Source organism: Microtus pennsylvanicus, chromosome 9, assembly GCF_037038515.1.
Source record: "Microtus pennsylvanicus isolate mMicPen1 chromosome 9, mMicPen1.hap1, whole genome shotgun sequence".
NCBI classification, from domain to species: domain Eukaryota; kingdom Metazoa; phylum Chordata; class Mammalia; order Rodentia; family Cricetidae; genus Microtus; species Microtus pennsylvanicus.
Window position 1 is genome coordinate 58,043,932 of NC_134587.1, and position 27,323 is coordinate 58,071,254.

General features: G+C 45.2%; 1 protein-coding gene across 2 annotated transcripts in view; it reads left to right on the forward strand.

Moving 5' to 3' along the window:
• Positions 1–27,323, forward strand: part of Myo16 (myosin XVI) — a 418,849-nt gene that overhangs the window by 142,107 nt on the left and 249,419 nt on the right. For both annotated transcript variants that reach the window (XM_075986134.1, XM_075986133.1), the window contains exons 5-6: positions 14,993–15,101; positions 24,794–24,918. In XM_075986134.1, the coding sequence (XP_075842249.1) occupies positions 14,993–15,101; positions 24,794–24,918 (234 nt within the window). The remainder of the gene's footprint in view (positions 1–14,992; positions 15,102–24,793; positions 24,919–27,323) is intronic.

Below are 27,323 nucleotides of genomic sequence, written 5' to 3' on the forward strand. Positions count from 1 at the left end.
TTGGAGTCAGCCTCCAGAGAGTGAGGCTCGGGTTCTCCCAGTGCTGGTAAACTTCTTGTCTCCTGTGTGACAGCCCAGATTCATACACTTGGGGCAGATTCTGTCTTTGGTGCAAATGACATCTCTCTGCATGTTATTTCTGAGGAGTTGGTGATCAGAGGGCAGCCCACATTTGTTCATCATGGATGTTGCACAGGGAGATGCTCAGTAGAACATACCTCATAGTTAGTAGCTTTCCTGGGAGCAGATGGAGACATGAGTTCCTGGCTTCAGTCCTAGAGAAGCAGATCTGGGTCATGGTTACCCTCAGGCATGGAGGATGGTACTTCCCACTCGATATGGAGCTCATCCAGGGGTCCTGAGGAGGCTGCATGTTAATAAATCAAACTGCATGGAGTCAGACATTCCTCTGCATTTATATTTGCAGAAGCTTTCTTCTGTCTGGCAGCATTTTTTGGAAACCATACTGTAATGTCAGAGCACTGTAAAGATGAGCTCGCTGTGTGAGCTTAGGGTCATGAGACCAGAACTGCACCTTCCTCAACCCAGCGTGACATCCTGTCTCCACCCAGGACTCCACATCCTTGTTCCCTTTCCGATATTATATATATTACATCTGCCACATTTGGGTATTTTAATATTAATAGAAATATGGTGTTGAGTAATTTATATGTTAGCTGTTTTATCATGTTCAATGAAGACATAATGAAACTTGCTCCTTTTTAAATTATTTAATTCGGGAAGCTTAAGCCGGGCCCTGCCAAGCGAAAATCCCTGTGGTAGATTTTACGCACTTTATTCTCTGAATCAAAACCTCCAGAAGCCTTTTGCTGTTGGTGCTGATTAAGAAAAGTCATCTCTACGTATCTCAGAATTCTGTGTAAAAGTAAACGCAATACCAATGGCCTTTTTGTGGGCATGGGGGAAATTTCTACTCCACATAATACACGCACATGTGCACACACACACATACGAACATACACACATGCACACATGTTCACGCACACACATGTATACATACATGTACACACATATACGCATATAGGAAGAGGGCCCGCTTGTCTGTCCCGGCCACCCGGCTAGCTTAGCTTTGAAATAACCACACAGAAACTGTATTAATTAAATCACTGCTTGGCCCATTAGCTCTAGCATCTTATTGGCTAACTCTTACATATTAATTTAACCCATCTCCAGTAATCTGTGTATCAATCACCATGAGGTTGTCACCATGAGGTCGTGGCCTACCAGCAAAGTTTTAGCACGTCCGTCTCTGGTGAAGGTGACTTCATGGTGTCTCCCTGACTCTGCCCTTCTTCCTCCCAACATTCAGTTCCATCTTCCCCCCCTACCTAAGCTCTGCCCTATCACAGGCCAAGGCAGTTTCTTTATTCATTAATGCTAATCACAGCATACAGAGGGGAATCCCACATCACCTCCCCACCTCCCCTTTTCATAAGCACAACACACATGCACACACACTGACACACACACGTAGAGATGCATACATGCACACATATGCACATGTACACACATGCATGTACACACATACACATGCACAGACTCTCACACGCATGTAAAGATATATATACAGACATTCACACACATGTACACACACATGCACATACATATCCACATGCACACTCACAGACATATGCAGAAATACACATACACATGCAAATACCGGCACACACATGCAGACATTCATACACATGTATATACATACACATACATACTCACATGCTCAAACACGTGCAGAGATATACATACACACAAACAGACATACACATGCAAATACCGGCACACACATGCAGACATTCATACACAGTACACACAGATGCTCTGCTGTATTCTCTGCCTTTCCATACCTTGAATATCTTGTCTTGTTCTCATGTCAATATGTTATGTCAGTTAAATCACTGACTAGCCATAACACAAGTCAGGAAGAACACAATGTCTGCTGTCACTCAGAAGCTGAAGGGGAGATTTAGGGAATGATGCATGAAAGAACCAGGGTGAGCAATGCTTGAGAAATCCGAGGGGTATAGCAGTTCAACTTGCACGGAACCCATGCAAAAGCAGAATGCTGGAATGTTTAGCAGACATGTCCTTGTAGTCCCTCATGTAATACCTGAAGACTCTCAGTCATGCCTTTGAGAGGTTAAGAGCCGTGGATCAGATGGAAATACACGCTATAGAGGAAATACGTATGTTTAGCCTCAGTAAGTCAGTAAAGTTAACTGGTACCAAACAAAGTTTTCGTTACGCATTTTCTGCAGCCAGGAAGAAGCAGATATGTAATAAATCTGTAATTTGGGTTTAGACAAGAAAGAAAGCAAGGAGCCACCAGATGATATCATCAGTCTGACTATCCAGTTAGTGGCAGAAGTTGAGATAGATTTGCAAGGAAACATAAGTCAAAGTCAAGTGGCTATGAGAACATCCAATGTCCACATACACAAAAGCTATCTATAGGCTCTGGGTCTAGACTTGCTGCCTTAGGCACAGTCTGTTTCTTCAGAATCAGCCACCATGGTCCTGTCACTGCTTCCACAGTTCTACAGAACCCTGCGTGTTGCCTCGTCCACAGTGAGACTGTGCTCACTTGTTTGTGATGATTGAACCAGTGAACCAAAATAGTGCCATAGAGAGGGATGTCAGCGCATCTCTAGGAAAAGAGTGTCCCACCGACACCTTTACAGACTGTGCCTCGAGCCCATCACCACCTCAGTCCTGCCTGCCCTGAGCATGGGAAGAAGATGATCTTCATCTTACCCTAGTGCCTCCCAGCATGGAGATATGTCCCAGGGCTCCATCACCGATAGAATAACCAAGGGCATCCTGTAACGCAGCCAGAGAGGTCTTCAACCTCTCAACAGTGCGCCATAAAACATAACCCAAAGCTGATGCGGCCAGGTTGCCTGTGAGAGAAAGGACAGCTGATTGGTAGGTTATTTTCCCTGACCATCTGTGCAGAGGTTAATAGGTAGAGAAAATAAATTATGGTCAAATACTGTAGAGTTGCAATCAGCGAAGACATACAGTCGGCGGGACTGGAAGTCCCCACAGCCACTCCACACAGCAGGGCAGTCCCTGGAAGTGTGACTCAGTTCTCCTTTCAAGGTGCGAGCATGCCTAACCTTAGTCCATCATTCCCAGGTGTTCACACCAGGATGATCTCAGGCTGGGGATTGTGAGGATTGATTATCTCCAGGCTCACATTGGTTCCCCAGCATGTCACTGTCCCCCATTCCTGTAACTCCTGCCTTCCTCCTACGGATGCCGATCATGAGCATACATATATATTTTGTAATGTAGCTAATCTGTCCTGTAAAGTGCAAGCCCCATGACTCTCACCTGGTGTTGTTGGAACATCTATGCCTTCTCACCTGAGAACAGCAGGTGGGGAACACAAAAGGGACTCGAGGTACAGGTGAATTCAAGATCTGGGGATTGGACAATAAGAGTTACTTAAGTAGTTGCAGGGAAAATCTGTGGCCAGCCAGGGCAACTTAACAAAACCCTGACACATACTAAAATTTAAATAAAAGTGGTATATGTGTAGTTGGTAATGCATTTACCTAATATGTGGCAGACCATAGGTTCAATCCCTAACACTGCAAAAAGAAAATATGTAACACATTTTTTATTAAAATTTTTCCACAAATTGGAGACTGTGCTTAAATCAGAGGGTCTGGCCAAAACTGTGAAATATAGTTTCTGCATTTAACCATGGACAATCCTTGTGGAGCACTGATTTATTTCTTAGTATTTAATGCACTAAAGTACCACAAGTGATCTGCAGGCTATTCAATGTCTGGGCTTTTGACTGTGATGGACTAGATGAAGAACCTATGAAGCTGAAACATAGATCCTACTCCTGGGCTAGGCAGGTAGCTCTGGACCACAGCATGGAAGGAGACCTCAGAGGATGTGCCTTGTAAAAAAAGAGAATCACACACTACCTGGAAGATATCATGAATACAGAGATGGTATCCCTGGGAACAACAGGGATGGGAGTGAAGGCCACAGAGGTAACAGGTTTTAAAGATGGAATCTACAGTCTTGTCAGTGGCCTTCGTGTTTGTGCTCAAGAAGGGCGGGATTTAAGAATGATTCCGTGTCCAGGAATGAAGAAAGATGGCTCAGGGAGTAAAGGAACTTGCCATCCAGCCTGATGACCTGAGTTTGATCCCCAAGACCCCTCATGGTAGAAATGGTGCAAAGAGAAAACTTATTCACACCGGCTAACACACATACACAAACATACATACATACATACATACAGAGAGAGAGAGAGAGAGAGAACTTGAGCTTGCTCCACTCCCCACAAGAAATAAGAAATATTTTTAAGATTATATATACATATATGTGTACACACACACACCCCCCCCCCCACATCTATATAATTATTCCAACAGTGTGTTTTGTAGAAACTTGAAGGACTGGCACAGTTTGCCACAAAAGTAAACACCAGCAGTAAATCTGTAAGAGAAGGGTCATATGATCCTTATAGAACATGTTAGCATTGGGGTTCCTGGAGACTCTGCCTGGGGAAGCACATGTGTGTCCTTGTAGGACACGTTAGCATTGGAGTTTGTGGAGACCCTGCCCGGGGAAGCACAAGAGCAGCTGGTCTGAAACTCAGCATCATATCTTCATGTGAAGGCAGCAGAAGCCAGCAGGAAATCAGATCAACCCAGGAAATGTGGACTCTAAAAACAGAAAAAGCGCTTGAAAAGTAAGCCAATTATAACCATCTTTAGGGAAGCAGGAGGCTGCAAAGAGAGAGGAAAAGAAGCCAGGTTGAGGAGAAAACCAGAGCTTGTTGTGAAAGGCGGAGGGAAAAGCCTAGAGAATCCCCCTGGAGGCTGTATTTCTGGGAGGAGTTGTTAGCCAGTCAGACATGATAGGCAAGGATGGAGAGAACCGCAAACCACATTCCTCCTGAAGGGTGAAGACCAAACTAAAATTTTGTGGTTTCTTTATTTATGTGTGTAAATGTCATTGAGTGGAAGATTAAAATGGGAATAGGATATTTTTTAAAAACTCCTCCAGCATTCAGTTACTGTGTGTGTGTGTGTGTGTGTGTGTGTGTGTGTGTGTGTGTGTGTACATGAGTGTGCCGTGGTGTGCGTTTGGAGCTCAGGGGACAACTTGGGGCTGTGGGTTTTCTTCTTCCACCATGTATATTCCAGGTAAGGACCTCGGGTCTTCAGGCTTGGCAGCAAGGGCCCTTACCCTGAGCTGTAACTTTCAGGCCATCAGTGCAAGACACTGAGGGACAGAGAATATCAACTCCCCAATCCTTCAGTCTGTTTATAAATCTGTGTTTTCTCAAGGCAGGTATGGACTCTGATCAGCCAAACATTCATTTAACAAAGTAAGCAGGCTGCTTTGGGGACAATAATTGAATGAATGATTAATGAGCGAGGGGCACCTGCTGGTTCCGTGCAAGGCTTTAGTCAATAAACATTTACCGAGCACCCACGTGTGTTGCACACAAAGCCTCCCGCAGAGGGCATGCCTGCCTTCTAAGGATGTGCAGCTCAAATGACACAGGACCAGGCTGCATTTCTGTACTGCATGACACCCTCCTCCCCTCTCTCCTCCTTCACTCCCCAGCTGTCCTCACCTCATGACCCCATTCCCTGGCCTTTTCTCTGAAACACGTTCTCAATGGGCTTCCTTGTAAAACTATTTCTTTTAATTGGAGAGCCGACCTTTAATTATATTCCAACCATTCATCGATCCAAATGTCACTGCAGCTCGCTCCCCAGATAATCGTTAGCGTGTCTAAATTTCTTCTCACCTTTGCATTCAGCAGACGTCAGACTTACTAGAGGCATGCCACAGCGGCTCAGGGCTTTCGCCTCAAAGACAGTTTCGTTCCTTACTTATTTTCAGAAGACCACAGTCCAGGGGAATTTACCGTGTTTATTGTAGAGAGTGGAAGAGTCTAGTCAAAGGCGAGGGATAACATTTTAAATGATGAACACTTGCATCACAGGGAGAGGACCATTGAGTGCTGTGATATTCTTGGTACCCCAGTGTCCCCCTTCAGAATATTTAGAGAATTCCTCAAATTCATACTGGGAGATGGAAGTGCAAGGCCAGAAAAGAAGCCACCAAAATGACCATCCCATGATGAGGGGAAAGAAGCCACCAAAATGACCATTCCAGGGTTAGGGGAAAGAAGCCACCAAAATGACCATTCCATGGTTAGGGGAAAGGTATTTTTGTTTTGTTTTGAGGTAGATTTTTTTTTAATCCTTCTCTCTTACGTCCCAACCACAGTTTTCCCTTCCTTCCATCCTCCCAGCCACCCCCTAACTCCTTTCTCCCCAAATCCACTCCTTCTCTTTTTTCCCTTCAGAAAAGAGTGAGGCTCCCAGGGGTACCAGCCAAACACGGCATAACGAGTTACAATAAGACTAGGCACATACCCTCATATCAAGGCTGGGCGAAGCAACCCAGTAGGAGGGAAAGGGTCCTGAGAGCAGGCTGAAGAGTAGAGACAACTGTTGTGGGAGCTGCGGGCCTCTTCCCACAGCCCGGCTCCTGGCTGCTTGGCTAGCTTATACCCCGAAATAACAACACACAAACTGTATTCATTTAAACACTGCCTGGCCCATTATATCTAGCCTCTTCTAGGCTAATTCTCATGTATCAATTTAGCCCATTTCTAATATTCTGTGTAGCACCACTAGGAGCGCTTACCGGGAAAGATTCAGCATGTCTGACCTGGCGGCTTGTTTCATCACATCTGGCTCTGAGAGGAGCTTCGTGATTTCTGAGCTCACTTCCTCTTCCTCCCAGCATTCTGTTCTGTTTACTCCGCCTATCTAAATTCTGCCCAATCAGATGGGCCAAGGCAGTTTCTTTATTTAACCAATGACCTTCCTCCATCAGACAACTCTGCTCCCACTGTTAGAAGTCCCACGAGAACACCAAGCTACACAATCATAACGTATATGCAGAGGACCTAGCTCAGACCCATATAGGCTCTGTGAGCCCCTACGAGTCTTGCTTGCTTGATTCTGTGGGTAGCGCAGTCCTTGTGTCCTCGGCCTAGGGGGAAGGTTTTTTGTTGTGGATAAGAGAGAACAGCCAAGGGCATCTGGAAGAATCCAGGGCAGAGAGAATAGGAAGCAGACTGGACATGGCCAGGGTTGTTTCTTGGTTGCAGAAAAAAGTGGGAGAACAGCAGAGACTAGCCATTCTATAGAGATCAAACAGGTACCTGGGGGTAGGTTTATGAACCACAACAACCTGGGAGCTAGCAGAGTGGAGGGGGAGGTGAGAGGGGCCAGGATGCTAGTGTGGGCTTTGGAATGTGTAACAAGTACATGAGAGTAGAAGCTGCAGGAAATGGAGGCCAGTGTTGGCTTTGATATGCAGCCACACATACATGCCAATGGAGAGCCATATGTTCCTGCTGCCAGAGACAAGCACACCGGCACTAGCTTCACAAGTTTCTAAGGAACGCTGGCTTTTACTTAACCACTGAAACCCTTCTGCAGTCCAGTTTGAAGTGAGGCCAGACTGTCACTTCTAGACATATGCACTTCCTGAGACCCAACGGGAGCCTATCTGTGTTAGGTAACTCAAGGGTGCGGGTGTGGCCAGCCCCAAATCAGAGAGTCTTCTCCCTTTCCAGACCCATTCACCATGCAGTACTGACTGCTGGCTTCAGCCCTGCACCTTCTCCCCACAGCCTCCCTTCTCACAGCCTGGTACTTCAGTAAGCTCTGAAATAAGATGCCATAGCTCCTAGCTTCAGGTCAGGAGGGGCGGAGGTCGGGAGTGCCCTCATTCTCTGTATGTCTCCAGACCTGAAATCTTCCTTCAATAACATGGTCTTTAATAACAGGCAGCTTTGTCATATAAACGTCACTGCATAGTCTAGACAGTTTAGTTTTGCTGATTTTTTCTTTATTGTTATGCCATCTCTCATAGTGGACACTTCCCTGCCTGCCACACTGGTTACCTTCCCCAGATGACAGAATATCCGCCAGAGCCGCTTAAGGGAGGAAGGGCTGGTTCTGAGGCAGGGTTGCAAGGGAGGCGGGGCTCCACCTAAGCCCCGCCCCCAGTTACTCATGTCCTCCAGTTAGGCCCCGCCCCCCAGTTACTAAGCCCCTTCTCCTAAAAGCTCTCTGGTTTCCCAAGACAGCTGGGGACTAAGAATTCAAACACAGGCTGTGGGAGGGGGAACATTTCACCCACAGACCCTTCTGTGTGCCCCCATTTCCTTCCCTTTTACCTTTGTTTCTGATGCATGCCCCACATTTTAAAAGGATAGTTCACAGCCCATTGGAAGAACTGTTAGGTCTCAAACCGGTACACACTAAGGGGCTCCTTAGCATTTCAAGGAGGATGGTGGTCACTCTTTCAGCACTGCTGGTACCTGGCAGACCCTGCCCCCTCACCCTGAACTCTCCAGCCCTTCCCTATAGAACTCAGCCATTTTGGCTATGCCACTTTCTTGGCTTCCCACTCTCTTGGTCCCTGGCTTCTCGGCTTCCCCAACTCTCCCTTCTCCTCTTCCCCCTCTCATGCCCCATGGCTCAGCCTGCTGCTGAGGTCCAGTCTGAAGTCTTCCAGACCCTTCTTCCTCTTGAGCTGTCTTCTGCGTGGATAATCAGTCATCTCCATCCTTAGCCACGTCCTCCTTCCTTCTTATCTCTTTCCCACCCAAGCTCGTCAGGGGTTCCCTTCTAATTCTCCTTCCTCTCTATGATGTAACTCTTCCAGAGGGCTCTCCCAGCTTTTCCATTCACCGTCTGCTAGATCACTATGCTCACGCTGGCCCATACTGAGTTTTCTTCTTTGGTCTGGGACGTCACGTTTAGACCTCTGTCCTCACCGTCTGTAGGGCCACCCTCCCCTTACCACTACAGCAAACTGTCATGCTGAGGCTATTTGGGGATGTTCTTAGGATGGATGACTGGACATACTACTCACCCCAACCCCTTGGGATCCTAGGGACTGTTTTCTGTCTCTTACATGCTTCATTGTGGTATTTACCATGGCAACAAGGGCACACATAAATATTTATGGTCTCCCCAAGTAGTAAGCATTGACCTGAGTAGGTTCACAGAGGGAGCTATAAAACTCTGTTCCAGTATAACTCAACTGTTATAAATTTTTTAAACAGCCATAATAAAGGCTTTTAATTTTTATTGCCATGAAAAATTTGTAAGCATTAAATCCTCAAAGCACATTTTAATCATAATAAAAGTTCAGCACACAGTTCCTTAATGAATAAGTGGGCCACCCAACTCTATTACCAGCTGTACTATCTGCCAAAGAGCTACAATCCAAAGGAAAGTTAAATGCTGCTAATTCTCTCTCTACTTTAATAATGGAAGCCATGGGCAGTGATTGCTGGGAATGAGAGACGCGAGAACCTGCTGCTTTGAGGCCTCTGAGATCACAGTAAAGATGTTTTCTAGATCCATCCATTTGTCGTTTTTTTCCCTGCTGAGCAGTACTCCATTGTGTAAATGTACCACATTTTCTTTATTCATTCTTCAGTTGAGGGCCATTTAGGTTGTTTCTAGGTTCTGGCTATGACAAACAATGCTGCTGTGAACATACTTGAGTACATGTCCTGTGGGTATGGTTGAACATCCTTTGGGTATATACCCAAAAGTGGTATTGCTGGATCTTGAGGTAGATTGTTTCCTAATTTTTAAGAAATCGCCATACTGATATCCAAAGGGGCGTACCAGTTTGCATTCCCACCAGCAATGCAGGAGTGTTCCCTTTACCCCACATCCTTTCCAGTATAAACTGATATCAGTCTTTTTTATCTTGGCCATTCTGACCAATGTAATCAATGGAATCTCAGAGTTGTTTTGATTTGCATTTCTCTGATGGCTAGGGATGTTGAGCATTTCCTTAAGTGTCTTTCACCCATTTTAGACTTATCTGTTGAGAGTTCTCTGTTTATATCTGTACCCCATTTTTAAAATTGGATTATTTGTTCTTTTGATTATCAGTTTCTTTTGTATGGAAAAGCAAAAACCCAGGATAGCTAAAACCTTGTCCTGCTTTAATTATGTGAGATATTTTGGTTTCTTTCCAATCCTGTGAAACTTTGTCATTGGTTTGTTGGTGTCTGCCAAATAATTTTCTGGGGTTGTAATTGGGATTTTATTGATTCTGCAAGACAAGTTTGGAACAACTGTCATCTTGGCATTCCTACCCATTGCTATGGGCTCCCTCCCCAACTGTGCCTTGGGACGGCTTTCTTGGGAGTCTTCCATCTCTTCTTGTTCCATAAGCAGTTTTTAGGTTCATCATTTAACTAATTATTACCCTGGTGTCCTGAAAGCAACAGTAGCCCCCACGTCTGCAGAATACAGAAATGGAGAAAAGTTGTTTTCATGACGACCTTCTGGCCTGAGGCCGAGACATTCACCCAGCAGGGCAGGCTCTTTTCTGTTCTGACTTTGGGACCTTCTCTGTGTAAAAGTTCATTTTATTAGTGAGAAAATGCTGTTCTGTTCCACTTTTCACAGGGGTTCAGCTCTTATCCCTATTGTACGTCATATTCTGTTAGCTAAGGCATCCCGTGGAATTTTGGGAAAGAATAATGGGAAGGGACTGGGGCAGTCTGTTCTCCAGGGAACCTGTTTATTTATATCAGCTGTAAACCACGGCACAGCTGTTTATAATGCCCTTTTCCCCATGCCTCTGGATCTCTATCGGGGCATTAATTTGTATCTTCCAGGGGCTAGAGAGATGCTGCACCGGTGAAGAACACTTTCCTTCCTTGCAGAGGATCCTGGTTGGTTTCCAGCATGCAACTCCAGTCCCAGGGAATTCAGCCCCTTTTCTGAACTCCAGCAGGGTTGAATGCACTCATGCACACATATACACAAACAAGCAGGCACGCATACATACATGTTTTGAATAAATCTTACAAAATAATAATATGTTTTTTTTTTCTCCATCTGGCCAGAACTTGACCAGTTCTACACACTTGAGGTTTCTTTCATAAAGACATTGGTCTTCATCTTGGGGGCTCCAGCTTTCCCAGCTAATCCCCCAAACTGCCCCAGCTCTTAATATTATCTCTGTGGGCTAGGCTGTCATATATGGACTCAGAAAGGGGCACAAACATTTAGTCCATTGTGCAGGCACAGGACACCTTCTTAGATCCCTGCAGTCATAAAGCCTACATGCTATGGATTAAGAACAAGTAGTTCTTTTTCACACATCTCGAAGTCTACAGGCAAGGGAGTCTTTCAGCTCCTGAGAGAACTAGGTTTGCCTTGGCCTTAATATTAGTCTAAGCTCTGCTTCCCCATTTCCAGCTCTGTGTCCCACCAGGTTTCTGTCTCCATCCAAATGCCTCTTTTAAGGACTCTGGGCACATTGAAATAATGCCCCACGGTACCTGAGGCCACTTCCTCTAAACTAGCATGGTCTCCAATGACCGTCTTCCCAAATGAAGTACTTGAGATTATCGTTTCAAAATGTCATTCTGAGGGGGCATGAGAACAAACTCATAACAGGCATGAAGCTTTCTGGGGCTAGCCTTTCCATTTTCAGTAAATCTGTAATTATCTAAATATGAGAAGTTACCAAAAAGTTTAACCATGTAGAAAGAAGTAGCATTTTATCATTGCAATTCCATTACATGACTTTTATTAAGCTTTCAATATTAATGTGACAAGGAATTATTACTAAGTAAAACCTTGTACAAACACAGTTGTTGAGATTAAATTGTTACATAGCACAAGGCAATAAAATGTTTATTGGTCCATATGTCATCTAGCATGAACTAAAAAGAATCTCATTTAGAGGAAATGATATATGTGAGTCCCAACTCTCATACATCAAGAACAAAATTTAGGGCAAATTGGAAATTAAATGGCTTCCCAGTTTCAATAAATAGAGAGGAAATGTGCCCACGGCCTCCAGTGGGATCTGCCAAGCGTTCACTTGCACACTGGCTTGATGAGTCCCTGTTGATTTTGCACATATAAAATGTATCATCATCACTTTCCTAATTATAAAAAGCAACCATGATGTGATTAATTTATTTTCCAAAAGAAATTTCAAGATTTGCCTTGCAGTTTATGTTGTACAAATAAACATTTCTGTTGGTCCTAGGGGTTCAGCTCGCTAGTGGAGTTCGAACTTTGCAGGTAGAATGGCCTGGGCTGGGTGCCCGTGCTGCCAAGAAAAGGTATTTTACCCTGCAGCTTGTGATGGTTAATTTTAAAGGTCAGAGTCTGGAATGACCTGAGCTGGGAGTGTCAGTGAAGGACTGTGTGGGGGTTAGGTGAATTTTTCTTTACTGGGCGATGGAGGTGGGAAGACTCACCCTGAATGTCTGGGGCAGAGGCTGGTCCCTGCCCTGAACCAAAAGAGATGGATCTGAGCACACGCCCACCTTGCTGCCTTCTGACTGGATGTCATATGACTGGCAGCTTCAAACTCCTTATTCCCCACCACGATAGCCTGTAACCTGGGACTGAGAGCTGAAATAAACCCTTTCTCCTGTAAGCCACTCCTGTCAGAGTATTTTGCTATTGCAGCAGGAGAGAAAGGAAGCCAAAGCTAGGAGTATCTTAGCCTGGAAGGTTCTTCCCAAGTAAGATGGTCTGTGACCAGGGCTCTCAGAATGAGAAACACAACAGGGGCAGGATGTGCTGTAGGAGGCCATTCCACACACAGGAGCTTGCATGCATCCACAGTCACAAACACACACTTACACACACATACACACATACACAACACGCATATCCGTGAACACACGTATATAAACATGCATGCACATCTTCATGGCTGAGACCATTATAATATCACCACATGTAAATAGGTTCTCTTGCATGAAGAGGAAGTGTGGTTTCCTTCTACTTCTGCTTTCAAGTCCCTTTACACATAAACAGTTTCTAATCCACGTTTTCACCTCTTCATGTACAAGATATGTTTGTGATTCAGTGGTATTATTTTTTTAAGTTTAATAACTCCTCCCTTCCATTTTGTGTTGTCCCTATACTTTTGAGTATGGAATTATCCAGGGGGACCAGGATTGACCCACCAGGAACCACATCCTTAAAGAAAACTGACTCTCCATCCCCCAGAAGTCATCAGGTGTCAATAGCTCCTCAGCTGTGGGGTGGGGGCCGGTCCCTTCCATGCTGGGCTCCTGACTGGCTTGATCCTGTTTGGTAAAACTGTGAGCTCATGAACACAGCAGCTCTGTCATGCCCAGCAGATACCGTTTTGCCCTGGTCTTCCCCTCCTCTGGCTCCTTCAATGCTATAGCCCTTTCTCCCTCAGTGTTCACTGAGCGCTGGGGACAGGTGACCTGTCTGTGGTTGAACCTCCATGGTCGTTTGTTCTCTGCACTTGGCTCACCATCCACGGCACAAAGAAACTTCCCTGACGAGGGCCGAGAGCTGCCCTAATCCCAACTCATGATTGTTCTGCCTCTGGCTCTACGGCAACTACTTGGGCTGCCTGGGAGACCCTGGGTTTTTAAAACAGAGGCTAGCCATCAGTTGTTTTAAAATACTCTTTAACATTTACGAAATGTGTAGAAACTCTTGAAACTTCTCTTTTTTATATTTAAAGGTAAATTCGGGCTTCTCTACTGTACACTTTCTAGTTGAAAAGTTTAGCTTAAAATCTTCAACTTCTCATTTCTTTTCCCTTGTAATAAAAAAGTTCTTCACATAGTCAAATGTGCACTCTGACTCCTACAAAGTTAGCCTGGTGTTTGATGCTGTCTTCTTGGTCCCACACAGAAAGGCTGGGACCACATAACAAACACATCCACACCTCTCATGATCATATCCACTGCTGAAGGCTGCATCCATGAGCACAGTGATGGGAAAGTGTGAGCCACATAAACCCTTTCCTCCCCAGCTTGCCTTCGATTGTGGTGTTTCGTTATACGCAATAGCAGACCTAACTAAGACACTGGCTGTACCGTCTCCTTCATCCTGAAGCCTGTTGTCTAATTCTCTATGAAAGATTTGAATCTTTGTTTGTATATCAACCTAGTAGACAGAGAGCCGTGAACTTACGAAAAGCAAACATCCTAAACTCGGTCTTAGTTTCTTTCCCTGTTGCCCTGTGTGATAAGTGTCCAAAACAAAAGCCACCTAAGGGGGAAGGGTTTGTTGCAGTTCACAGCTCTATGTAGGAGACCCTCGTGGTTCATCCTCAGTCCCTCTGCAGCATCTGAGAACCAGAATCCCTACTAATCATTTTAACTAGGAACACTGAATATAAACAGCTATTAGCTACTGAGAGGAAATAAGCTTTGAACTAGAGAACACTGGCAAGGACAGAAATAGATGCAAGGAACAGATCCTCCTTCTGGAGTAGAAGGACGGAGGCTCAAGTCATGGCGTTGGAAGAATGAGGGCAGCTAGGGCTGCTGCCCCACACTTGGGTCACACAGCGCAGTGAGGACCATTTCTGTGGCCAGTTTCCAAGGGTCAAAGGAAATCTTCCACTCTGTCTGCATAAAGGTTGGAGCACAGCTGCGCACAGAGATGCCATGATGGTTTAGTTCTCTGAAGCTCCCGGATCTAGAATAGCGTGTTTCAAGAAGTCAACGCTTGACAACCACAGGTTGCTTCTTGCTAGAAAACAGGTTTCTTGCAAAACCAAAAGCAAGCAGGAACTGTCAACACAGACACTGGGTCAACACACTATGAGGACGGTACCCTGGTGCATTCCCAAGGAGGACAAAGTCTAATGAAATAGACGTGGAGATGATCAGGCCAAGCTCGACTTGCTCCCCGAGACCCCACATGTAGACTTCCTTGTGGCTTGGGCACTTCAAGAAGACGTACACTTCCAGTACCAGTGCGGGTCTATGATATTGCAAGACTCAGTGGGACATTTTGCAACCTGGACTGTCCACAAATTATTTAATGTATTTATCTAAAAAAAAAGTGTTGTGGTTTCCTCCATCATCCCTCAGCAATGTTCTTTATTTTTGTTTGTTTTCTTGCAGGCTGGAGCCAATGTCCTTCTACAGGATGTGAATGGGAACATCCCGTTAGATTATGCCGTCGAGGGGACCGAATCTAGTGCTATCCTGCTGGCCTACTTGGATGAAAACGGTAGCGCAAAGCTTCCTTTAAACAACTCCGCCGAGAGAAATGCATTGGGAGAACTGTAAATGTGGATTATTCTTAGAAAAATGATCGCATTGTTTCAGACGGTGCGGTCTCCCTTGAGGATGTAACATAAGGCGGTTTTCTGCCTTCCTTTATTGCTTGCCACTTTTGCAAACTGGCAGGCACCTGGAGGGGGACAGTGGAGGAAGCACCAAGCAGATGCCTGGGGTCCGTAATTGGTGGGATGGGTTTGTAATTATGAACCCTCCTCCCTGGGGATAGGAAGGGAAGTGAACCGTGCAATTGAATTCTGAGCTAATGAGAGCAAGGTCACCTTGAGTGTATCCTCTCAGGGCCAGGTGATCCCCACAGGAACTGTAAGCCAGCTCAGTGAAGACAAGGCAGCGTGTGTACATCCCAGACTTCACAGTGGCACTTAGAAGCAAAAGCACCATGAGAAGAAAGCCAGGATCAGAGGGCTGGCCTGAGGAAATGGGGCTGAGCCCCTGGCCATCACTCACGAGGGCACTAATGGCACAGCCCCAGCAGGAAGCAGTGAGTCAGGAGCTCTGCCAGGGGTGAGTGGGAGCCAAGGCTGCACCTGGTGATAAGGAGGGCAAATCCTGCCCCTCCTCTTCCTGGAAGATTAAAAATAGATAACAAGCTGGGCATTCTAGCCCCTTGGAGGATTTGCTGACCAAAGATAATGTTCTGGAATACGGGGAGCCCCTGGAAGCTGGGGATGCTCCTTTCTCTGCTTTGGAAAAGCACTTACCTCATTGCCAACACGTTTGGCCTCCTCCAGCTCATTTGTCTCGAGAGGTTTATTTTGAGGATGCATAGAATAATAATTAGTGCTTAGCAACCCTGATTTTTAAATGAGAACTAGTCTCATTAATTTAGAAAGTAAGGTAGGCGTGATTGCCCCCCAGCTGAAGGCCACCAAGGCAAGGCTAGGGCAGATGCAGGCTTCGGGGGAGGCAAGGAGCATCGTGAACTGCCCACTCAGAATCTGTGGGGCACAGTATTCAGTAGCCTTCCCTCCAGACGCTTCAGAGTCCCATGCAGAGGGAGTCCCCTGCTGGCTTCAGGTCCCACGGGTGTGATTCTCTGGAGAGTTGTACCAGGAGTAAAACTCGAAGCGATTTAGATTTCCTAGTAGGCCGTTCAAGAAAGAACACAGACCTTCAGTGTGCTTCCCAGGCAGGACGGAATTCTGAGTTTGTATGAAAAATGTGGCGGAGCCTGAGGTTCACAACCTTGTACTGCTGAAAAGTGGCCCAGGAACACTACTTATGGTGATGTGTTCTTGTCACCAACATAATAATTGTGACTAGATTAACTCAGCGAACTAGCCTGCGCTGGTTCACCTGATGTGGGGACCTCCACACCCGTCAACGTGTACCTGTTCTGTGTGCAGCATTTTGTGTGTACGCAGCACCACAAGAGAGTGATTTAGTGACTCTCCTAACAACGGCTGCACAAGGGAGCAAAGGCAATATCAGCGGTCATATCAATACGTACCGGCAATATTCACAGGATCCCATCTGAGAACCAAGGCAGCTAAGGACTCCAGGGAAGATAGTTGGCTTTGCCTAGGGAGGAGCTCCACTGTTGTCCAGCACAACCACAGACACACAGACAACAAAAGCGTGCTCAACAGGTTGTGTGTGTCTACGTGTATGAGTACACACACATATATGTAACAATAATGATACAATAGAGGCTATTAACTTGGGTATGGGAGGGATTTAAATGAGAGTAGCTGGAAGGAGGAGGGGGAGGAAAAGAGTTTATAAATTTCAATATATACCTCCCCCATAAAAGGTGGTTTAAAAAGATAAACCATGGGCCCTGATGAGACTGTTCAGCGATGAAGGGCATGTGTTGCTCTTACAGAGGGCCTGAATTGGATTCCCAGCACACATGTTGGCCCACAAACATTGGTAAATCTAGTCCCGGGGCTCTGATGCCCTGTTCTGGCCTTTATGGCCACTGCGTACATGTGCACATACACACATGCAGGCAAATGCAAATCACCCTACCACACATTAAAAAAAATAAATGAGCTTTTAAGCCGAGTGGAGGTGGTGCATGCCTTTAATCCCAGTACTCGGGAGGCAGAAGCAGACGGATCTCTGTGAGTTGGAGGCCAGCCTGGTCTACAGAGTGAGTTCCAGGACAGGCTGCCATGGCTACAGAAAAGTCCTGTCTTGAAAAACTAAAACAGAAAAAAATAAATAAATGAATTTTTAAAAATATAAAGCACAGCTAGGGTGTAGCTCAGCTAGTGGAATGTTGGCTCAGGGCCCGGCACCAGGTAACTAAGTGCGGCAGAGCACACCTACCATCTCTCACTTGCCGGTGGTGGCAGGAGTCCTGAGGCATGGACCTTCGGGCACAAGAAACCATTTTTCTAAAATAAAAGAAATTAGCAAGTGAAACGAAAATACAAAAAAAAAAATAAGTCAAATGGAACTCTAAAAGCTGAAGGACTGGGCTGTCTCTCTCAGCCAGGGACTCCTTTCTAGAAGTTATCTTTCCCCCTCTCGGTCCCTCCTAAGGCCACCAAACAAACCTCATCTCCATCCGCAAATGTGTTCACATCACTAACAGGCTTCCACCCCACCAAGGCATTTCATTTCATAGAAAAGCTTGGTTTGGCAAAATCAATGTTTCCCATTGTATATAAAAAAAAAAAACCAAAACCAAAACAAAAGCAAAAGCAGCTCTCTTCATGTGGGAGGTGGATGAAAATATTGGAAAGGAGAAACCAGAACTAGTCCCTGGCTCTGCTTGGGAGAAAAGCTGTCACGGCTCTGGCTGTCACGACCAGTTTGTAAAATGCAGGTTTGCTGGAACAAACTCCATTTCATATCTCTCCAGCTTTTAATTCTGCTTTCCACCTGTCAGTGCTGCTGCTGCTGCTGCTGCGGCTGCGGCCTGGCCCCTTCTGCGGGCCCCGCCCCCACCCTCCTGCACAGCTGCTGCTGCCCCTGTCCGACAGAATCCCTCCTGCTTCTCGGTGTCACCTCCCCTGCCCCTGGTAAACACTGTCTAGCTCCATTTATTCCTGGTCCCCTCACTGGTGCACTGTGAGAGTTATCTGCTGGGACAAGATGGGCCGATGCCATCAGAAATTTTGTGACATTTTGGCTCTCACTTGCCTCTTGTCACGACGCTACCCTTCGCAGGTGCTTGCAACCCTGGGGTGCTCCGGTCTCTGCAAAATCTTGTTTCAAATCCGATACTAATCACGCTGTCACATCAGGTCACAGGGGGCAGAGGAGGCAGGAGGCATGGTGAACAAGTTGATTACATAGAAAGTCTCTGCTGCAAGTTCTAATTGTGCCGTCACCAGCGACTTATGCTGTAAACCTGGCCACAGCAATTAACCTCGGCTCGGTGCCTTCGGTTCCAGGGCTGTGAAATGAGAGCAGCGCTGGGGCTGATTGAGCGTTTGATGAATACCTCATCTCTGCACAAGGCAAAACAGCTGGGCATGCAAGGAAAGCAATCAGTTCTAAAATGATCCTCTAAGGGAAGGAGGAGCCCAGGGGAGAGAGAGCTCAATGTGGCCAGCACAGAAAATAGGCATGAAAAATGTCTGCATTTGTGTGTGTGTGTGTGTGTATGCACATGTGTGCATGTTATCTAGTTATCTACCCATTTATTTAGCTACCTACATCTCTATCCATATTTGCAAGTATGTATGTATCGATCCATCTACTCATTCACCTTCCTATCTAAGCATTCTTTCATTCAGTCACCTGTGTATACATGTGTATATACATCTGTATAGGTGGCTCTATCAACTGTCTATTCATTATCTATCATCAATCATCCTATCATCTAGCTATCATCTACCTACCATATAATCAATCTATCAATCTATCAATCTATCTATTATCTATCTATCATCTACCTATCATTCTATCATCTATCATCCTATTATCTATCTATCAATCTATCATCTACCTATCATCCTATAATCTATCTATCTATCTATCTATCTATCTATCTATCTATCTATCTATTTATCATCTGTCTATCTATCTATCTATCTATCTATCTTCTATCTATCTACTATCTATCATCTATCTATCTATCATCTATCTATCTATCTATCTATCTATCATCTATCTATCTATCTACCTATCATCCTATCATATATCTATCTGTCTATCCACTTATCTATCGTCCTAACAATCTATCATCATCTTCATTATCATCATCTATCATGTTTTTTCAGCATACTTCACCTACTCTCCTTTCTCTTCCCCTCCCCTCTTTCAGGAACTAGTTGCTTGTCTGTTTTGTTTCTCAGCCATCCGATGCTCAACTTCCTACCCACTGAGGATGCCCCCGTAGTATTTGCCCCTGGTTTCCTGAACTTTCTTTCCAGATTCATGTCTCTGTTCTTTGAACTCATCTTTCTGTGACCTTGCATGATGTGGACACACTGGCAAAGTCTCCCCTCAAGTGCCCTTTCCATGATTTCCTCCCTCCTATTGAAGCTTCCTCCTGTGATGCCTTGGGGACCCACGCTCACAGTCTTGGCTCCCCACGTGTTAACTGTGCCTGGGTTTTGTCCTTGAGAAGCATCCTTCTGAGACAGGGCAACATGGGTGCTGGATGAGCTCACCATTTGCATGCTCCCAAAGTCACTGCTGTGGCCCAAGTGCCCTCTGACACCTTCAGTCCTGCGTGTTGGTTTCTTATACCTCTTGAGTTGGAGATCAGAGGGTTTGAAATAACTTGTTCCCTGTGAAGACATCACTCTCCCTCGGTGGCCCTTATTTACCCTTACAGTGAGGATATGAGCATCCGCATGTCATTTCATCCTTGCCAGTTTTTGTTGCTTTGCCACAAAGTCTTATGGCACCTGCTTCCTTGACAACTCTAGACTGTCCATACCTTCACTGACCACACTGTTTAAACAGTGCCTTAGTTCAAACCCTGATCTTTCTAATATGTGTTACTGCAGTAGCTTCCAAGCCTGATCCAGGCTTGTCCCTTCCCCTTCCTCCTTTAGATGACCCCCAATATACTAAGCTCAGCAATTTCCTGTAGTTTTCTTTTGTTTAGTGCAGTTCACTCAAGGCCCTGTTCTGCCACTGGCTCAGAATCTCACACAGTCGAGGAAGCAGACAGCCTGCTGTTCAGGTGCCAGGACAGGGCTAGCTGGGAACAACCGTCCCTCACAGCCTGACTGTTTATTTCCCTTCTCTGACATCACTGTCAGGGATTTACCCGCCCAGCTCTGCAGCCTCCCTCAGTCTTTTGGGACACTTAAGGTGGAGACCCAGTGAGCTAACTTTCAGCTCTGCGAGGACAGAAAGCACATGCTAAAATCATGTGGCATGTCAGTGAACCGCTTGCTTGCTGCTTCAGTTTTATTGAGGACAAAATTAATTTTTATAGTCACTCAAATGAAGATGCAGAGACATAACAGAAAATTAAAACAAGGGCGTGCAGATTCTGCAGACTCTCAAGGTTGGTGTGTGATTATCTCACAAACCTGCTAAAGAAGTGAGACTTAATTTTCCCTGAGACTGCTGCAGATGGGATCGCAGAAGGGATGCTGAGACACACATCAGGTGAGGGGCAGGGATGCCCGGAGATCATATGGGTTCATGCAAGTAGGGCAGAGAGAGGCAAAGTGCTTGGAGCAGTGTGGAGAATAGAGAGTGCGAAATTTAGGGAGCACAGGGAATCTTCCAGGGCCAGGTCAGCTGTACCGCACACTGTGATACGACCCCCAGACCAGCCTCATACAAAGGAGGCCAAGTTTCCATGAGAACAGCAAGCCCTTCAGAAAGGCGGCTGAGCAAAGTGAGACAGATGAAGATGGACTTAAAGTACTGAGACAATCCCAGGGATTCCTGGTGTCAACCATCAGCAAGGACGGCCAAGCAATAACCTCGGTGACATATAACTTGCGAGTTGTGGTTAAGATTTTCCTTCATTCTTAAGTTTAAAGAAATGCTGGATTCCTTCCAAATAATAAATCTAAAAAATCCTTAGGTTTATTCCTTCCAGAAGATAATATGAACATAAAATTCAACTTCTTTTAATAATAAAGAAAAAGGAATGGAGATTATTACGTCCACTCTCCAACCCTGGCTGGTTTCTGGGTGGGGGAAGGGCGCTCTGCCGTCTTAGTTGGTATATTCAGAAGCAGTTACAGACACTTGATTGACACATAGAGATAGAGTTTCTGTTGTATTTGGCTTAGCAAAAAGAGACTTCTTCTTTCCTAAAATTATAACAAAATCTAGAAAAATCACACTTTAGTTGGCACCAGATTTGATTCAAAATTGAGTTCAAGTGAATATAACGTCAAGATACTCCCCTGTGGTGTCTTGGTAACAGGGACAAGAAATAGGCTGCTTGCCTTCCTGCACTGAGCGTGGATGGCCTTTGACGAGAGGTAGCCTACATCCTACATCCGTGTTTTAATTTGCCCCTCGTCTTTGCTGTGTTCTCCGTTTATTATTTGATATTAATTAAATGTTTGAGAACGTTTCCTGGAGGCGCACACCTCAGCACACATAACCCCATGGTGGAACTTCATCAAGCCCTGGAACCTTCCTCATGAATCTCGGTGCATATGTCCATGAAGCATTTTCAAAAATGAAATCACATGTCAAATTCTCTAACCCTACAAATGGGAATGAAGTAACAGCTTTCGTTGGTTCTCACAGACCTCAAATCCCCATTGCAAAAGGAAGCCAGGCGGTCCTCCCAGCATGATACACGGTTGTGTGGTAGTATATTATTTTAAGGTGTGTTGCTTTTGTTTATGTTCTGGAACACTTGTTTAATAGTGCAAAAATACATTTGATTAAATAAAATTAGCCTGCAGTTAGGAGGCTGCCTGACAGGAAGTAGTAGGGAGGAGCCAGGAGGAGAAGGGTTTTCAAGGAGGGGTGAGGTAAGGCAGAAGGACTTCTTGGGAGATATGAGGTGATCTGGTTGCTACTTGGCCTCTCTGGGAAGCAGGATTCTACCTCAACCTTCGAATTTTGAGTTCTTTAGAGGGACAGAGATTTACATAAGTTTGCTTTGTAGCTTTGAAAGAGTCGGTGCAACCACTAAAAAGGAGCACGACATGCTTACCTGTGCTCAGGTGAGGCCCGGCCAGGGTACTTCTGGTCTGGGTGTCTGTTGACACAGCTCTGCTTCACCAGAGCTGGCTTTCAGCAGCTCTCACCAGAAAGCAAACACTCTTCTGTGTGAACTGTGTGTTAATTCAGTAACTGATAAAGCAACATCTGTCAGCCCATTGTTTCAAATTCAGATGCCGACACAGAGGACAAGTTAACTTGTCTACATTGACACAAAGAGACATCTACATGCATAGACGTAAAGCCCGATGACAGACTCTGGGAGCTCCCGTTCCTTTCCCTACCCAGGTTTAGAGGCAAGCCCGCGGGGAACAGATGTGGGGAGCCCACCAAGAAAGGGTGTTGATGGAGGTTTCTGTCTCACCCGGTCCAGCAACCTTTCAGTCCCAAAGAAACAAACAGAGGCTTATATTAATTATAAACTGTTTGGCTTTTTATTCAGGCTACCTCTTACAACTTAAACCATAAGTGTCTATGTTTAGCCATGTGACTTGGTACCGTTTCTCAGTATAGCGTTCTCATTTTGCTTCCTCTACGTCTGACTGGTGACTGCATCTCTGCCTTTCATCTTCCCAGAATCCTCCTGTTCTGGCTGTCCTGTCTATACTTAAACTGCCTGGCTACTGGCCAATCAGCATTTTATTAAACCAATATGAGTGACAAATCTTTACAGTGTACAAGAGCAATATCTCACAGCAAAAGGGGGATGTGTAAATGGTCTTGTTTATTGTATACTTATAGATAATGTGTTTGCCCTGGCCTCTGCCCCTGAGACACGCCTTAAAACTGTGACCTGTAACCTCAGTCCATTGGCATTTGTTGGTATTCAAGTGACTGAGGACGCTGAAGCTAAATGGCTCTCTCAAAGTTGACCTAAGAAAGTAAATCTCCTGTGTAGTAATAGGAGCGGCGGGGCTGCGTCCCCAGCACCCCGGCCATCTGCTAGCTTATGCCCCGAAATAATTACACAGACACTGTATTCTTTTAAACACTGCTTGGCACATTCTGCTTAGCCCATTAGCTCTAGCCCTTACTGGCTAATTCTGATATCCCAATCAACACATCTCTAATAAACTGTGTAGCACCGGTCTTACCGGGAAAGATTCAGCATGTCTGACCTGGTGGCTTGCTTCATGGCGTGCATCTGCCTCAGAGAGCATAGCTATCTCGTCTGCCTGGGAGAGGGGAGCATGGCGTCTCTCAGCTCACTTCCTCTTCCTCCCAGGATTCTGTTCTGTTTACTCCATCCACCTATGTTCTAACCTATCAGGGCAAGCAGTTTCTTTATTTAATTAACCAATGACCTTCCTCCATCACTCCTGCTGGTCATGTCAGGAGCATCACTGCAGATACGGTGTTTGGATCCATTGTAGGATGCTTTCCTTTGATGTTTGCAGTAAGGACACAACCAGACATGGAATATGCTCATGGCAATGGCTAGTTCACAGCTGGCACTTACAATTAGGAACCATCTTCCTAACATCATCACCATCATCCCTGCCATCAGCATCACTGTTGTCACCACCACCCTCCGCACCATCACCATGACATCATTGCTTCTTCACCTTTAGTTGGAAACCGGAAGAGGAATGATAGCCTCTCCTCTTTGGAGTCTTATTGTCCAGATGGCTGAGGATTAGGAAGCCCAGATACCCATCTCAAAATTGAACTAGAAAGTGAATACATCCCACGCTGAAATATCAGAAGCATCAATCACCTCAGTAAAAGGCTGTGTCTGGCAAGCAGTGGTAGGAACAAGGACTCTGTAAGTGAGAAGAGCTACCTTAGAACTGCGCTCCTCTGGAATCTCAGGAAATAAATACTGATAAAAGTTGTGAGCTGAAGTAAGGGGACCTGTGCCTCTGATGCATGAGCCAACACCGTCAGTCAATGAAGCTGGTGTCTCAGTCAGTGTTGGGTCATGCATCAGAGCCCTTACCTGTTCAGCTGGAGCAACCTTTTAAACTCTTATCCTGAAGTAACTTTACATATATGGGAAGGGGTCAGCGTCCCAGTGAAGAGTCCCCAGTGTGTTTGTCAGATTTGTTGGAACTCCTGAGTTCACGTGCATAGGGTGCTGCCGAGAGTCCCAGACTTTGTTCTGGCTGCTGGTTGCTTTGGAGAAGTAACTTTGCTTGTCCAGGATACCACACTTAGTTTATGAGCAAGTATTCCTGTGAGAAAATCTAAGCAAACAAAAAACATGACTTTGTCTCTTCTTCCAATTTAATTAATTTAAGTGTTTAAAGATACTTTTGACTAGAGTATATGGCCAGTTTATGCCAGTATAATATGTATATTAGTCTAGTGATTTAGATATTCCTGAACAGGCTACCATGTACAAACATCCTATCATGTTGGGGAAAATCACCCATCAAGACTTAATTTTTACCAGGCAGACTATACTTATATAATTATTACAATAGGAAGCATTCAGAGAGACACAGTCTTGAGCATAGCAGGAGAGTTGAATGGGGAAGAGGGCTCCGGAAGGAGTGTGTTCAAAGACTACCTTGTCCTGAGTCCCAGCCGCTGCCGGGGAGCTAACAGGTCTTCTTCTCCCAGGAGTGGACCTCGACTCACTGCACCAGATAAAGCTCCAGAGGCCCATGCGCATGCTGACAGAGGTCAGGCACTTCTTGTCTTCCGGAGGGGATGTCAACGAGAAGAATGAAGATGGAGTGACCTTGGTAAGCGCATGTATTTGTCTCAGAAATCATTTACACAGGGAATTGACGTTGGTTATAGAACATGTAATTAGATACAGTTTACTGTTCAAGGGGTGTTTATCATAAAACAATACACATGTACTCTTTGACAATACCTTTGAAAACACAAATAACTGAGAAGAAAATACAAAATATTTATACCATGGCCCAGAGAATGAGAGCCTATGCATGTGTGTGGACCTGTTTTCTTCAACCGTTTCTACATATGCCAGTCTTACAGGTTTTAAACAGATTGTATGTGCTATTTTGTCAATGTGTCTTTTGAGATGGAACTTTGAAAAAGACTCTCATTTGGGTTCTACATGAAGCAAACCATGGGGTACTTTTTTAATTAATTCACTTTATAAGCTCAATAAAAGTCCTGTCATTACATTTTATTGGGATCAAAAACAGTGCAGTATCTTGTCAGTAAAGTGACTATGGGACTGAAGAGGTGGCTCAGTGTGGAGGGAGGGGTACTTGTTACTTTTGAGAGAACTGGCACTCAGTTCCCAGCGCCTACTTGCTAGCCATTAAAATATTCTTTTGTTTTATTGATGGGGGAGAATTTAGAGGGGGTAACAAGGTCTCAGGTCACCCTACCCATGTGATAGAGAGGACATCAGACAAATAGAAATGGCAGCCACCCAAAGGGGTTGGAGCAAGGAAAGTGAGATCAGTTGGGGGTGGGCTGGGGCTCTTGGCCATCTCAGAGGAGACGCTGGTTAGTTTAAATATTGGAATCGGGAACCCGAAATCAGAAAAGGAACTTTTGAGCAGTGACAGTGTTGACCCTCGTGAAGTCGCCACAAGGCGACAGGGTTTGAGACAGAGCCACAGAGGTGAGGGAGATCCCAGACCAGGAAGGCAAGCAGACAGTGTGGCTGGAGGAGATGGTGGAAGAGAAAAGGAGGTGGCGGCCAAGAGCAGGCTGAGAGGTGACTGCTGGGTTTAGTTACCTTGGGTGTGGTCTTCTGAAGGACAGCTGGTGGGCAGAAGGCGGACTGGGGTGGGATAGCCAATTAGCAATTTACTTGTTGCCCTGAGAAGACAAATATCCACACAATAGAAGCACAAGAGAGCCTGGATAAAATGCACTAGGCAGCAGTGCAATTCTGTTTTTGAAAAATCACTGTATAGGCTCCTGCTCCAAGCCCGTTAAGACCCAGAGAGCACTCTGAAGGAAGATTGTGTGCAAACCTGTATACAGCAATCATTTTAATTCCTTCGGTGTTGATGCTCTTTGTGATTTTGCTTTTTATTGGACAGAGAGCATGAAAGGTGTAAATGATTTTCTGTAATAACTCAGTCTCTTGGGAGCTGTCCGTGAGGTTTGAACAAGAAAGCAGCAACGGACAAAAGTCTAGGAAGCTGTCAAAAACCCATGGCCACTAACAGGGGTCTGTTCAGAGTGATTCCTGAGTCTGACTGGGGTCTGTTTAGAGTGATTCCTGAGTCTGACTGGGATCTTTGGTTTGTTGGTGCCTGCTCTTGCTGTGGTTTTTGTTCTATGAGGTGTGTGGTGCTTTTGTATCTATTGTTAGACATCACAATAAGAAAACACCTTTGTCTACAGATTGATTTCTTATATTGAATTGGAATGCCAGTTGTGGTTCAAAATGAGGCGTAATTTCTCACGGTTACATGGATGTGCACAGACGATGACCAAACATCCAGTTGCAGTGAAGCAGCACAGCAAGCGGGTTTTGTGCCGTTTCTCCCTCCTTTATTAGAATGTTGAACAGAATAGCCAAATATGTCCTTTAGAAATGTCTGTTAATTTGGATAATTATTCTTTATAAAAATTAGATAATACTTCAGAAAAGAGTATACTTTTAAAGAAATGGTTTTTTTAATGTGTGAGTGAGTGTGTGTGAGTGTGTGTGTGTGAGTGTGTGTGTGTGTGTGTTTGTGTGCACGGAGGCCAGCAGAGGGCATCAGATCCCCCAGATCAAGAGTCACAGGCAGGTGAGAGTAGGGTGGGTGCTGGAAACCAAACCCAAGCCCTCTGCAAGAGCAGGAAACCCTTGAACGCGCTAAGCATCTCTCCAGGCCTCACACGTTTGTACACGCTGTGTTCTATAGAATATAAAAAACAAATTTTGTGGTTTGAGTGCATAAATTTTCCTTGAAGATCTCACTGTAATCAGTAGCCTAAGTAGTTCTAAGGCTCAGATTCTTTCCCTCTTGGTGTTCGTTTTACTGATTGTTATGGGTTTGTGACATTTTACTTTTTTTTTTTTAATTTAAATGCACTTTATTTTTAGACAACCTACATTACATGTTTTTTCTTTAAAGAAAAAAAAGGAAAAAAGAAAAAAACAATGTCTCCACTCCAGATAAATCATGGTCAAAATAAGAGCTCAAGGTGACATCAGTCCCATTTG